Source organism: Hirundo rustica, chromosome 17, assembly GCF_015227805.2.
Source record: "Hirundo rustica isolate bHirRus1 chromosome 17, bHirRus1.pri.v3, whole genome shotgun sequence".
Taxonomy (NCBI): domain Eukaryota; kingdom Metazoa; phylum Chordata; class Aves; order Passeriformes; family Hirundinidae; genus Hirundo; species Hirundo rustica.
This window is the reverse complement of record NC_053466.1, coordinates 11230529-11243560: the sequence shown is the minus strand read 5'-3', so window position 1 is coordinate 11243560 and position 13032 is coordinate 11230529. Positions and strand designations below refer to the sequence as shown.

Below are 13032 nucleotides of genomic sequence, written 5' to 3'. Positions count from 1 at the left end.
TGACCTTCTGTCCGCCTCTGCCAGGCACTGGCAGTGTGGGACATGAGCCAGGGCCTCAGCCCAGCACCTGCTGAGAGCACATCTCCCCTAAACCCGAGTAAAAACTTGGCCATTCCATGCCAAGTGACCCAAGAACCTTCCCATTCCCACCCGGGGCTGAGGTGACACTGAGTTTATTTGGGTCAGCACTCCTGGGAACCAAATCCTATCACTGACATAGACACAGGGCAACACCAAGGCAGCAGAAAGTCCCACAAAGAGGGCTGGGTGGAAGAGGACAAGCCTGTACTTCCTAAGTTTGGCTGGAACAGAAGGAAAGAGGTGAAAGAGATACATTCCAGTCAGAGGGAAACACGGAGTTTCCCAGAACCCTTCATTCTTCTTGCTCATGGGAGCTAGGAGGAAGGTCTCCCTCCAGCAAGCAGTGGGGGTGAACTGCCACAAGAGCAACCAAGCATCTGGGGAGGTGAGTGCAGGAGAAAACATCTGTGGATCAAGTCAGGAAATCTCTCCTCACTACCAGCTCTTCTTGGAAAAGAGAACTTTCATTAGGGCTGGGCAAAACAGGCATGCCCCAGGCTGCTCAGCATCCGTGGGGCTGAGGAGGGGCACTTCCAGCAAAGGGGCACATCCTTTGCTGCAAATGACTCATCTTGCCGGGAGGTTCAGCAGGTCAGAGGGAAACAATAAAAGGATTTCCCAATGGCTTACCAGATCCCTGCCAAACCCCAGTGTGGGAGCAAAGGGCACCTTCCTGGACCTCCTGACATGAGTCAGTCCATCCTCTCCCACCCTGGGGAAGCCAGCAGCCCCCTCACACAGGGCTTGTGCCACTCAGAGGCCTGGGCCACCTCAGCTCTGCCGCTTTGGAACCAACACTTTGGTCAACCCCTCCCACCCAGGGCCACCAACAGCTATTCCTTTGGTTGCCTCCTTTTAAATGGGGAATCCTGAAACATGAGGATTTTTGGATGGGTGAACCTGCTGTACGTGACATATAACAGCTCTCATGTGGGAAACCAGCTCTCTACCTTGTTCCCAGAGTCACTCTGTTTGTTAAAGGAACCAAAGGTGCTAAAGATTTCTGAAAATACCCTGAAATAACACTGACTACAGAAACACCAATTAAACATCCAAGAGAGCATGAGATTAAGGTGATAATCTTATAAGTGGCAGGAAAGTGGCAGAGTGACACCCTCTCTTCAACACAGCCCCCAAGACTGTCAGGTGTCCAGAACAGGAGCTCAGCTCAGCCTCAGAAAGCTGTTCCAGGAAGTGGGGGAGCAAAGTCTTGATTTTGTATCATAATAGAGTGAATTAGGATCATCTTTAATCTCTCACACAAGGCCTGTGCCGTTAACTTCAATGGCTCTTGCAAAGCTCCCGTACTGGTGCAATGTAAGTTCCATGTCTCTTTTCCAGGCCCTGCTTTTCTTTGCATGTTTTCCTCTGCTTCTTCTCCCACCCACCTCAGCACTCTGAACAAAGGAGCTCTCTCCCTGTACCTTTTCCAGAGCTTGGTTATCCTCTTTGGATTGCCTATTGCTGTCCTCCTCCTCCTCTTACCTCTGTCACTGAGCATCTTCCCCTCCTCTGCTACCGAGCTCACGACTACCTGTGTGCTCATCTATTCATCCTACAGTGTTTTTGTGCTGTTTGCATATGATAAATCCTGCTGCTGTCACACACTGATTAACTCCAGGAAGTGTGGCCAGCTTGTCTGAGACACATTACAAAAAGCAGAATTTCAAAACCTACTCAAGCAGACCCACAGCTGCACAAAAGTCCATCTCCCCGCTGGTGTGCCGAGGAAAGAGCTCATCCCATGTGGTGACAGCAGAGGCCTGCAGCGTGCGTGGGTGAGAGCCCCGGGAAGGGCTGGGACATGTGTGAGGCACAGGGAGGAGGGGAAAACCAGGAGATGGGTATTGGCACATGTCAGTGAGGAAGAGGTGGTTTGGCTTTCTGCAGAGCGTAGGAAGAAAATGATTCCTCGTGTGTGTGTGTTGCAAGACCAGCACTGCAAAAAAAAGAAAAAGAAAAAAGGAAAAAAAGGGATGCTCTGCCTAGGGAGTTAAACTGGCTGCTCTTTGAGCATTTTAATGGCCTCTTTCTTCTTTCCAAAGCTCCTGTCACCAGGAGCCCTCTGGCTCCAGCTGTAAGACAGAGTGTGAAGCAGCCAAGATAATTTCTGAGCGCTCCATTGCCAACATCTGCCCAAGGCCTCCAGGAGCAGTAGGCACCAGGCCCCATGCTGTGCACGGCTGTGCCTAAGCTTCGCTTCCAGCCTTTCAAAGGCTTCAGTTTGCACTTCTGCTCCCTTGCACATGTCCTTTGTCCTTCCCCTTCTCTAGTACACTTGATCCTCTACGAAGGCAAACAGAAGCCTAAAGCAATGATAGCCAGTCCCTGGACTGCAGTTTAAAACCACATTTAGAAACACAGTGAGGAGCTTGCATCTCCTCTCCAGGACAAGGACAAAGGTGTACAGTAGCACAAGCTGGTCTGTGATGTGATCTACTGGGCTTGTTCAAAGAAAATCTGCCTGTCAGCTCCCTTGTGTCTGGACTGGTGCTGATGAGACCAAACTTGAAGCCACTTGGGCAGCAGTGACCAAAACTCCAGGCTCCAGCCCTCCGTGCTGCTGTGGGATCACACAAATATCAGCATGAACACTTCAGAGAGCGTGGGAGGACATGGCCAGGGCAAGGCAGAGTGGCAGCCACCACACTCAGGTTGGTCTGAACTGCCCTGGAACAACACTTGTGCAAAGAGCACAAGTGGAGCAGCAGTCAAGAAAGGGACCACCACCCCTCAAAGTGTACTCTGCAATTTTTTGCTTTTTCATTTTGCATTTTCATTTTGCTTTGCACAAATGCACTGAATTAGCAGGAAACACCAGCCGTGACCTCTGGCAGGCAAAGACACAAGCACTACAGTCATTTGCATCCGGGCTTAGCTGAAAAAATCCCAACATGCTGTAGCTAGAGCTGCTCTGTTAATAAGACTAGAGAAGGTTATTACTGCCCTCCTTCTGCATGTATCAGTGCCACATCCTTCATCCCAAAGCATTTGTTTTCCTTCTTCCCCAGGGCACCATCCCCAGCAGAAACCTTAACCTCATTCCCTACTTAAACCAAGACAACAGCGATGCAGAAAGATCAGCAGTGACAAGAAGATGCCTCTTCCATGGCCCCGAGGGCTGTGTGACTCTCCACCACTCACATTCCAAGCCACAAAGTACAGGGCTACTAAGAGGCCCTTCCCCTCCATGCATTTGCTTGGTTATTTGGAGGGTTAGCAAAGTGGATACCTGTAGATAATTCATTAAAAAACAGTAAAAAAAGGTAAAACTATAAAAGTAGAAAGATGGGATGAAAAGAAGGGAGCAAGAGAATGTAGCAGATCAAGCTGGAATGGAAAGCGATGCCAAAGGCCAGAGATGCTCCCTGGCTCCCCTGTGTTGCCAGGCTGGGGCTGAGGCTCTGCTGGCTCCTCTGTACCGTGGCCCTCAGCAAACTCTGCTGCAGTCAGCAAGGACCAAACTCTCTCTTCACGGGCTCACTCCACCAATTTTGCCTTCCCTGCTGCAGCTCTTTCTGCCCCTCCAGGGAGGGATTTTACTCCCTTTGTTCCCATCTCTTTGCGCTACCTGAAACACTCATCCGGCCCAGCAAATTAAACCAGATGACAGAAACCTTCCAGTTCCTGTGCATGAGTCTGGATCAGAACAAAGGCTCTGGAGCCCAGCAGAACTGGGGGTCTGGAGTGCAGGATGGACACCTGGCACCACACAGGGAGCCCAGCAGGCAGGGCAGGCTGAGTCACTGCTCCCAGAGCAGGGAATCACCTCTGCAAAAGAGAACAGCACTGTGCTGATGAGCCTGTACTCTCTCCTGACCTGCACTCCCCTCCTCAGCAGCCTGTCACTAGGGAGATTAGCGACTGGCTGCTTTCCCCAGTTCAAAGCAATCCTGAAAAAAAAGAGCTGGAGCAAGAGGCTGGCAAAGGAGATTTGATTCCTCCCCACAACACATTCAAAGGGAAAAAATATTCCACATAAAAGGCAGGGACTGGGAAAAAAAGATAACTGAGATCAGCACCTAAGCAATACATGAGGGGAAAAGGCTACTTCACCCTCCTTCCTTTCCACCAAGGAAACTTCAATGGGAGGAAGACAAATAATGAAAAAAGCCATCAAAGCAAGCTGGTGATTCATTAAAATAAAAAATGCATTATGCATTGAGAGCAGTCAATTAGGAGATGCAATCCACACACTGTCCTGTCACCCCGGGGGAAGCACCAGCAAGGCGAGTGGGAGGAAAGGATAAGTGGAAAAGGAAAGATTTACAGGCATAAACAAAACCCAGCTATGACCCCAAGCTGAGCAGCTTGCAGGAAGGAACAGCCATCACTAACCCACACAGAGTAGCTGGGAGCAGATTTGTGTCTCTGCATTACTACATGGAGAATGAACATACTACTCTCAGGACACAGAGAGTTCAACTGGGGCACTACTGTTTTGATAGAAGTGGGATATTGGCGCCAAATGACTGAAGAAAACATTCATGCTCAAATTCCCAGGGTGGAAGGCAAGTCCTTTTCTTCCCTGGGCTCGGGAAAAGCTGTGTGCAGTGAGGGAGGGCACAAAGGGTTCCCAGTCCCCCCAGCACACCCACAGCTCTCTCACAGCTCTGGTATGTCCCCTTCCTCCCTGCCCACATCACACCTGGAGTCACGGCAGCACCAGTGAGAGTGTGAGCAGGCCTGCTGAGCCCAGTCCTGCCATACCTCCCCTTCCTGCTTTCTAAGATCTGACAAACAACACCGCTCCAAAAAGCCATCAGCAGGAGCATCCTCCTGAGCCCGCTCCTCTGCCCGGGCTCCGGCACCTCATTAGGATTCTGCAGGACACGTCTCAAAGCCTGCATCCCTCACTGAGATGCTGACAGACAACCAGGGAACACAAACTGCTCCCTCCCCTGCGAGGGGCATTCTAGCCTGTGCTTTCTGCTATGACTCAATCAGCAGCCACTTTAACGAGGCCATCCCCTCGTTAAAGGCCATCAGTCACTGAGGCACTGGTGACTGATGGCTGAGCTTCTACCTCAGCCTCCAATTGCTCGGCCCCTCCTCTTCTCTTCTCAGCTGGAGGTGTCCTCGGTTGACAAAATGAGACAATGAGCGAGACTTGCAGAAAAAGTCCACCAAATTCCCAGAACTGGGCTTCCAGCAAACCTTTTGTCAGCTGAAAATCAGTTTAACAGCTAAAAGCAAGCACGTTGAGCTGCCAGGATCTGGGAATAAATCATGAAGGTTCACGGTATCTTAACAATCACCTGGGCTTTGTTAGAGATGTTTTTGTACAGGGTAATTTGGGTCACTGTTGATCAGCCTATGTCTGGAATGCTGCCACAGCTCTTCTTACACCTTTACTATCTGAGCTGCACCTCTCTGGGTCCAGTCTCCTACATCCTTCTCTCTCTCAACACTTCTGCCAGTCCTGGCCTTTCTTTATCAAGAAGGACTGAATCCCGTTTTAATGGAATTAGGAGGCAGCTGAATCAAGCCATTGAGGAGTGCAGACTCCACCACAGAGAAGCTCTGTGGCCTCCCAGCACAACACTGCCTACAGGGGAAGGATCTGCACACCTCAGACCTTTCTGGGTGCAGTCCAGCTCCTTACAGAGCTGAGAAGGGTAATATTACTCTCTTAGGATTCAATCATCTCCCTGGCTTTCCCAACTCATTCCATTTGTTTTGCTTTCCAGTCATATTTACAACACTCTCCTTTAGAATAAAGATGCAGAAAATTAATTTTATGATGAAAATTAAGATTCTAGAAAACAGCTTTTCCTAATCTTTCGTGACTTCCCACATCTTCTTCTCCTCCCAGGCTTCCCATTTGGTTTCAGTTTGCAGGTAAAATACAAATTCATTTAGTGCATGGCAATGTGCATCATGGAGATGATGTATGACAAATGATTCTAACAATGCTAAGGACAAAACTCTAATCATACTTTCCTCTCGGTTTCCAAACTGTTTTCTGGACAGAAAACAGAGGGAGCTGTACCACATCCTTTAGAGAACAAGGACACTGCATAAACTGTATCTTAGCAACAAACAGCTTAACAGCATAACTTCCTAGTCAGCTCTACAGAAAAGACATAACCAGTATTTAGAAACCGAGAAAATAACAAGAGGGAAAGACTCACCTCCCCTTTCTTTACAGTCATGGATTGCCGGCGAGGAGTGATCTCCTCGTTGATGCTGGAGAGGAAATTCTGCGAGATCCGCAGAGCATCCTGCAGCAGGGGATGGTCAGGGTGGCTCACAGGAGTGTGCTTGAGCAAATCCTGACAGCAGGAACACAAACAGAGAACACAGTCATGGGCAGCACTGATGGCAGGAGGGCTCGAGCACCCCTGATCAGAGGTGTAGGACAAGATGCTCCTGCTTCTTCACACAGATTAGAGCAAGGCTTTATCTCTAAAAGATAATAATATCCTGCACTTCTTGGTGACATCGCTGCAAAGATAGCAGCATCCTACCCCTGGACTCCATCTCCGCAGTGTAAAGGGAAGAGGCTCTTATGCAGCTCAACAGGTTTATTTTTGCAGTCCTGCAGCTCCATGGAAAATTTGAAGGTCAAAGAAAATAGGACAGGGGTCTAAAGTTTGAGAATTCCCCTTCAGATACTTACATGCAAGACGAGTGTGCTGCGGGTCACTCGATCCACTGGCTTGTACAACAGAGCTGTGGAAACAAAGCAGCAGCAATATCAGGAGGAGTGAGCATGGAAGCTCCTTCTAGCACGGGGTGTCTTCTACTCACGTGCACAGAGACAAGCACCGTGGAACCTGATCTTGACCAGGCTCTCTAAATGCCCCCATAAAACCATCACTGCTGGGGTTGCGTTTGTGCTATCACTGGGCAGCAGATGCTCTCTTAAAATCACAGCAGCCCTGTGGTTGGGCTGGCTTTGCCCAAAGGCACCGATGAGGTTTGAAGCCAGGAGGAAATTCCCCATGTGGGCAGCATACTTTGCACGAGCTCTGCTACTTAGCCAAAGGGAACTGACTTCCCAGGAAGAGCCAGCAGACTCCACAACCCTCCAGCATTCAAAAAGAAAAAGGGAGGGTGGAGGTTTGGCAACAGCCTCCACACCATCCTGACAGACCAGTCTCCTCTCCATGGATCACTCACTTTCCAAGGAATTTTTCGTTGTCTGATCTTTAGATTCCTTTGTGCTTCTGGCCTTTAGATTCTAAAAGAAAAAGAAAAAAAAAAAAAAAAACGTACATAGCAGATGGTCAATCACCTTGAAATCTCACATGGGAACACAACAGACTATCTGCTCCTCCAGGGGAAGGCCTAGATGTGAAAGGAGGAGAGCCCAATCACAGCCCAAATGATAGGGAAAACGTACTTTCCTTCTTGGTAAATCCACCACTGCCATGTCACAGGCACCCACACATGTCAAACATTAAGCAATGCTCTTAGGAGCAACTGTCAATAGACATGCAGCAAAGCAGGGAACCACCTACAGCAACAGGGTTGGGGGAGTTTTTAAATCACCTGCAGAAGAAAGACGTCCATAAGGACACAGCCACTGTCCCAGCACCAATAAATAAAGTACAGGATTGGCATTCAATAGCCTCAGGTTATAATTCTTATTCCTGTACTCAGAGCTGAGTGACCTTGGACTCGTCAGTTCTTCCCCAGCAGCAAAGGAACAATGTCTGTGACTGCTCTTTGCCATGGGCTGTGCCATGCATTAACGTGCTCAGCTCCAAAATCCTCACCAGGACACAAATGCACAAGTACCATCACCATCATTCCAAACACAGGAGATACTGGCCTGATTCAGAATTATTCATCAGGAACAGCAAAACTGAGAGATCGTATTCTACCTTTCTCAGAAAAAGTCCCAAGGGACATGTGATATAGAATGTACTCAGGAGTTTTCTCAGAGCACTAAACGCCCCTCCCTGGTAGTAGCCAGCTCTGATGATTTATCTGATTGTTTTGAAGGAGACACATATGAAATTCATGTTTTCCTGGCAACTGAGTTCTTGAAGAAATAATCACTGCAATACAAAGAGTCAATGAGACCATGCACTGCAGGGAAAGCTGATGGTCTGGGAAGCCTGAAAAAATATTCAAAATGCTTTGAGACAGGCACTCCTCTGACAGGGAGGAAATCAGAGCAGACCAAAGAATAGCATTATAGATTTATGTTGACACACTTGCCTTTTTCAAGAGAGAGTTACCCTCTCCTCTCCAAGCCAGTGAACCCTGCAATCCCACTGACAGCCACAGTGCAAGCCATTAAGGATGGCTTTTATACCACAGCCAGAATCATCATTAGCAAGAGAAACATCTGAGAAACTCACATAGAGCTTTCCCTTCTAGAAATGCACGAAGGTGGCACAGAGCTAGAGAAGGTCAATGCAATGCCAGTTTCTACCAGATTCCCTAGGTGGGGACAGCACACAAAAGCTGTGTCTGTGACCAGCCCGAGGTACAATTCAGTGTAAGAACACGAGCTGGAGCAGGAGTCTGTGGGAGCTCACGACTCCTCCAGAAGTCAGGGCTGCAGAGGTACTTGGAGAGTGACACGGCAGGGTATTAGTCAGAGCCAGACAGCTCGTGTGTCTGAACACCGTGACATTACCTCAGAGATTTCAGCAAACTGAGCATTGGCTTGGCAGCATTTCTCTGCTGTCTCCATAGCAACTTCATAGTTATCCACAAAGGCCCGGTACACTCCCAGCTGGCTGGCCTGCAGGAAGCAAAACAAAATATAATAAATGCTGGGGAAGAAGGCAGTTTGGGATGGTCAGCCTTGCTATCCAATGATCAGGTCCTGTTTCTTTCACACCAAAGAACTGCAGGGAATGCTGAGCAGGCCGAGAATGACATCTCTGACCTCTCACCTTTGTCTAACCAGTACTGGTGCCCCCATGCACCCAGTTCCATCCTATGCTGAACAAGTTTACTTGTGAAGGATGTGAAAGCCTATGAGAATGACACATCCTTATTTCTGACATCTATTTTTCCCTTCTGAACTGCCAGATTAGTATCTATTAATATTGCAGCTCATTGATGTAACTGGAGCTGCTGGCTTTTTGCCACAACATATGAATCAGGGAGGAATGATTCAGCCCAACAGCACAAATGTGACCTCAGTAAGCTACTTGTTGGTCTTTGCACGATGGATATACTAATTCAAACCCAGATATTACCCATATCTGCATTAGTGAGCATTAGTACAAAGGCAGCACAGTGCTGAAAATACCGAAGAGAGATCCAGAGCACAATCTGTTTGACTGGGGCAGTAGGTGACAGAAAATGGCAGTTTTTCCAGCAGAAGGAACGTGGAATTGGTCCAGAAGAGGATGGAACAGGACTCTGAGTGCAGTAGTAAGTCATTATTATCACAGAGACTTAGCACTGATCCCATTTGCTGACTTAGGAATTGCAGCCATATCCATGCCAGAGAACACAAGATCCAGCATGGGAAATCCCTGGGTAGCCTCCAAGCTTGTCTGGAGTGCAGAGCTGGCTTTGTGCTGCAGAGCTGCCAGGCTGGGCCAGGCACACCTCGGCAGCCTGAGCCTGCAGTGCCAGGCAGCAGCCAAGGGTGCAGCAAGGAGACATTGCCGGGGGCTGCGCTCACCTCTGCACCGAGCCCGCTGCTGAGATGGGCAAGGGGCAGAGCAGGGAACCTCCACACCGCTCCTTCCCTCTCCTGCTCTCTCATAACCATGGTGCTCCTCAGTCTCTGTGCAGCTTTGTGCAAGAGGTGATGGAAAAGAAAAAGCCACCCTCAGGACAACATTCCCTGCACAAACTCTGTGAACAGGGCTGAGAAACAATCAGCTGTTTCCTAGGTCACATTTTACTGAAATATCAGAAACCAATCTCAACCCTTATACAAAATTACACAATTATGACTGAAGCTGAAGAAATCTGTGCTCACTTATAGCAGGGATGACTCCAGCAGCATGGAGAGAATGAAATCTGTGTTTGCCACTGAGGCACAATCCTGTGAAGAGGTTGCTGTCAGAATTCCTGACCATTTGCAGGGCTTACGCCATTCAGATTTGGATGATGCTAGCTAACATGGCAGAGCTTTAAAGTTTCTCCATTCCCATGCAGTTCTTTCATTACCTGCGACTCCTGAACAGTCTTTCTAAGCTTTCATTTTCCTCCTCTGAACGTGTCATCACAAATACATCTTTTTTATTAAAAACTGAGCTCTCAATCAAAGCAATAATGGTCACACACCATTTTCGTGCTGGTTTAATTTTTTTATTTTTTCAATTAAAAATAACCCACTGAAAACGAAACAAGAGTTGGTAGAAATGGCTGGCTTTTGGACTTTTCTGTTTCTGAGGCCTATCAGTGAGGATGTTTGCTAAATATTTCTTCATTTCTAAAAACAGCTCTAAAGAGTTTCCTTTCTAGCTATAAAAAAATATGTACAATATTCCCCAAAAATAGGAAGCATATTTCACTCCCACATGCCTGGCATCTTTTCTTTTTCTCAACAGGAAAAGGTGTAATAACGGTCAATTTGATCTTGCAAATAGACCCTTCTTTGTGCTAGAACATACAGAATCCGAAAACTCTTAGCATCCACTATCTGTAACTCCAACCTACTGCGCTGGTTTTTGCGTGAGAGTACAGAAAAATAATGTCCCCAGGGACATCTGGATATTTCAGTGTTTATCATCAGACTGCATGACATGACCACGAGTAAACAGTCTGCACCAAAAGATTTGATGTACATCCAGTGTAGATGCCATATAAAGCCTGATGTTCTTGCTGTCTCTCTCATCTAGTTGCTTCCCAGTGCCTGCCAAGAATTATTAGCTTTATCTCATCCAGTGAAGAGTTTGCAATTCCCATTGCTGCTGTACCAAACCACCCAAAACTGAAACTGCTATGCCAGCTCAAAGCCTCCTGCACCAGGGCAATTTGTTCCTTTGTTTCCAGTGTTAATCCAACAAAATCAACAATTCTGTCACAAATGCAGAAAAATCAGGGGAACGTAAGAGCAGGGGATGGGCTGAACTCCTGCACCCGAGATCAGCCAGCAACAAGAAACGGTCTGAAACAAAAGCTGAGTAGCTGTGCAGTGAGTAGAGAGCTGCTGGACAGCCCTGCCAAGGAACACGTTCAGGTCCTCTGCAGTTAGTGCTGTTCCCATTGCTGCACCACACATCCAGGGCAGCTTGTGAGGCTGCCACCTCCAGCAGCCTTCTGTGTCTGCTTCAGCGCGCGGCAGCAGCTGGGTTTGTCCTCTCAAACCAGCTGCTCAAATTGCATACCATGAACTATTCAGCAAGGCACTAACTTGACCCCTCCTGGCTAAAACATGCTGGCAGTGAAAAGCAGATTCCTGTATTTTCATCTTGATCTGCTGGCATGTACAGAAAACATCATCTTCCAGGCCAGCTCCCCCTGCTCCATAGGGGATGGGGCTGATGCTGGGCTACACAGCTGCTAACAATTGATGGACCCTGGTAAAGAACACTGCCCTCACTGGAATGTCACTCCTACCCTGAGAACCAGAGGCACCTCAGGAATGCAGAGCTTCTTTTCTTTTCTAAAAAGGAAAAAACAGCTCCTTTAATCCTTTGCTCTCTGCACATGCTAGGGGAGAGGCTAAAGGGGCCGAAAAAACCTCCTAGAATGCAAACAATTTGTCATCTGGCTGAGAAACTCAGCAATTTTAATTTAGCCTCAGGAATATGCTGTATATGACTTTGTCCTTTTCTGCACTCAGAGAATTTTGTTGAGGTTGCTTGGAGGATTCTCAGCTGCAGGTTGACTGCATCAGCATAACAGCAAGGGGAACAGAAAGGCCAGGATAGTGGCAGAAGAGCAAAGCCAATGGTGATGACTGTAAATCAGCACCAGGTAGAGCAAAGCATCAGAGAGAGTGTGAGAGAGTTCAGCAGTAATGAGGGACACTTCACTGTTGGTGTTAGGAAGTTCACTTTGTAATACTGCCACTCTCCCATCTCCATCTAAAGGAAATGCTTTGACGACTGCAGAAACCCTGGAGATTCAACATTTATGTGAAACTGTATTTATTTTACCACCACAGCTTGCTGCACTCTTTAATTAGACAATGAGCCTTTTTTTTTTGCTGTAGGGCCTCCACTGCAGTGGCAAAGTGAGGAGGTGAGAAACCTCTCATCTATTCCAGCCACATACTTTGATCCCTTTGGTCTCCGCAGTCACCAAAGGGAGCTGTGAGATGGGTGAGGGGTACCAGCACCTTTGGTGATGGCAGCTGACTCACCAGCTTTTGGAAGAGGTCCCCAACTCGTTGCTGGTGACTCCACTGCTGCACTCGGGGAAAGAGCCCATCATAGAATTCTTTGTGGATCTCATAGAGCTCAGGCACTTTGAAGAATATTGTCTCAATCTGCTGGCTGGTCAGCACGGGCTGCGAGGTGGTGGCAGCGGCTTTCAAAGGCTTCATGGGCTGAAATGAGGAAAGAAGGAAATCATTCTCATGCAAACCATGAACGTTCACCTTTGCCACACTGCAACATATCCCTCCATGGAGTTATTTTTCATCCTAATAACAAGATAGATTTGCATTCACACAACTCCTGAAAGCTAGGCATGAACAAGTTCTCTCATGGGGATCAGCCACCCCTGGTAGGTGGATTTTCTCTGGATATTAATGCTGCAATTTAAATCCCTTTGCACTCCATCTCCCTAATCTCTGTCCAACTGTACAGCAACATGTAATAATTAGCACAGGATACCTAAAGACAGAGCTCCTGGATACTGCCACATTAACAACTGCCACATTAACAACAGCCAAACTCTGCAACACCCAGTCCTTCCTTTAAGCCTTTCTCTCTACTGGAGAAGAGCAGCAGCAGGTACCTTCCGCACACAGCAACCTGTAACTCACGGTATGTGAAGTTCAGGGAAACTCTGGAGAGAAGCAGCAGTGAAAATTCAAGCCCCAGTGTTTGAATTGGCATCTGCCCCCAGCCT

General features: G+C 47.9%; 1 protein-coding gene across 2 annotated transcripts in view; it reads right to left on the bottom strand.

Annotated features, from left to right (window-relative positions):
• The window catches only part of BCR (BCR activator of RhoGEF and GTPase), a 96502-nt gene that overhangs the window by 24210 nt on the left and 59260 nt on the right, over positions 1-13032 (bottom strand). For both annotated transcript variants that reach the window (XM_040080672.2, XM_040080673.2), the window contains exons 5-9: positions 12320-12505; positions 8678-8785; positions 7207-7267; positions 6704-6756; positions 6216-6356 (exon numbers count right to left, since the gene is read on the bottom strand). In XM_040080672.2, coding sequence (XP_039936606.1) covers positions 6216-6356; positions 6704-6756; positions 7207-7267; positions 8678-8785; positions 12320-12505 — 549 coding nt within the window. The remainder of the gene's footprint in view (positions 1-6215; positions 6357-6703; positions 6757-7206; positions 7268-8677; positions 8786-12319; positions 12506-13032) is intronic.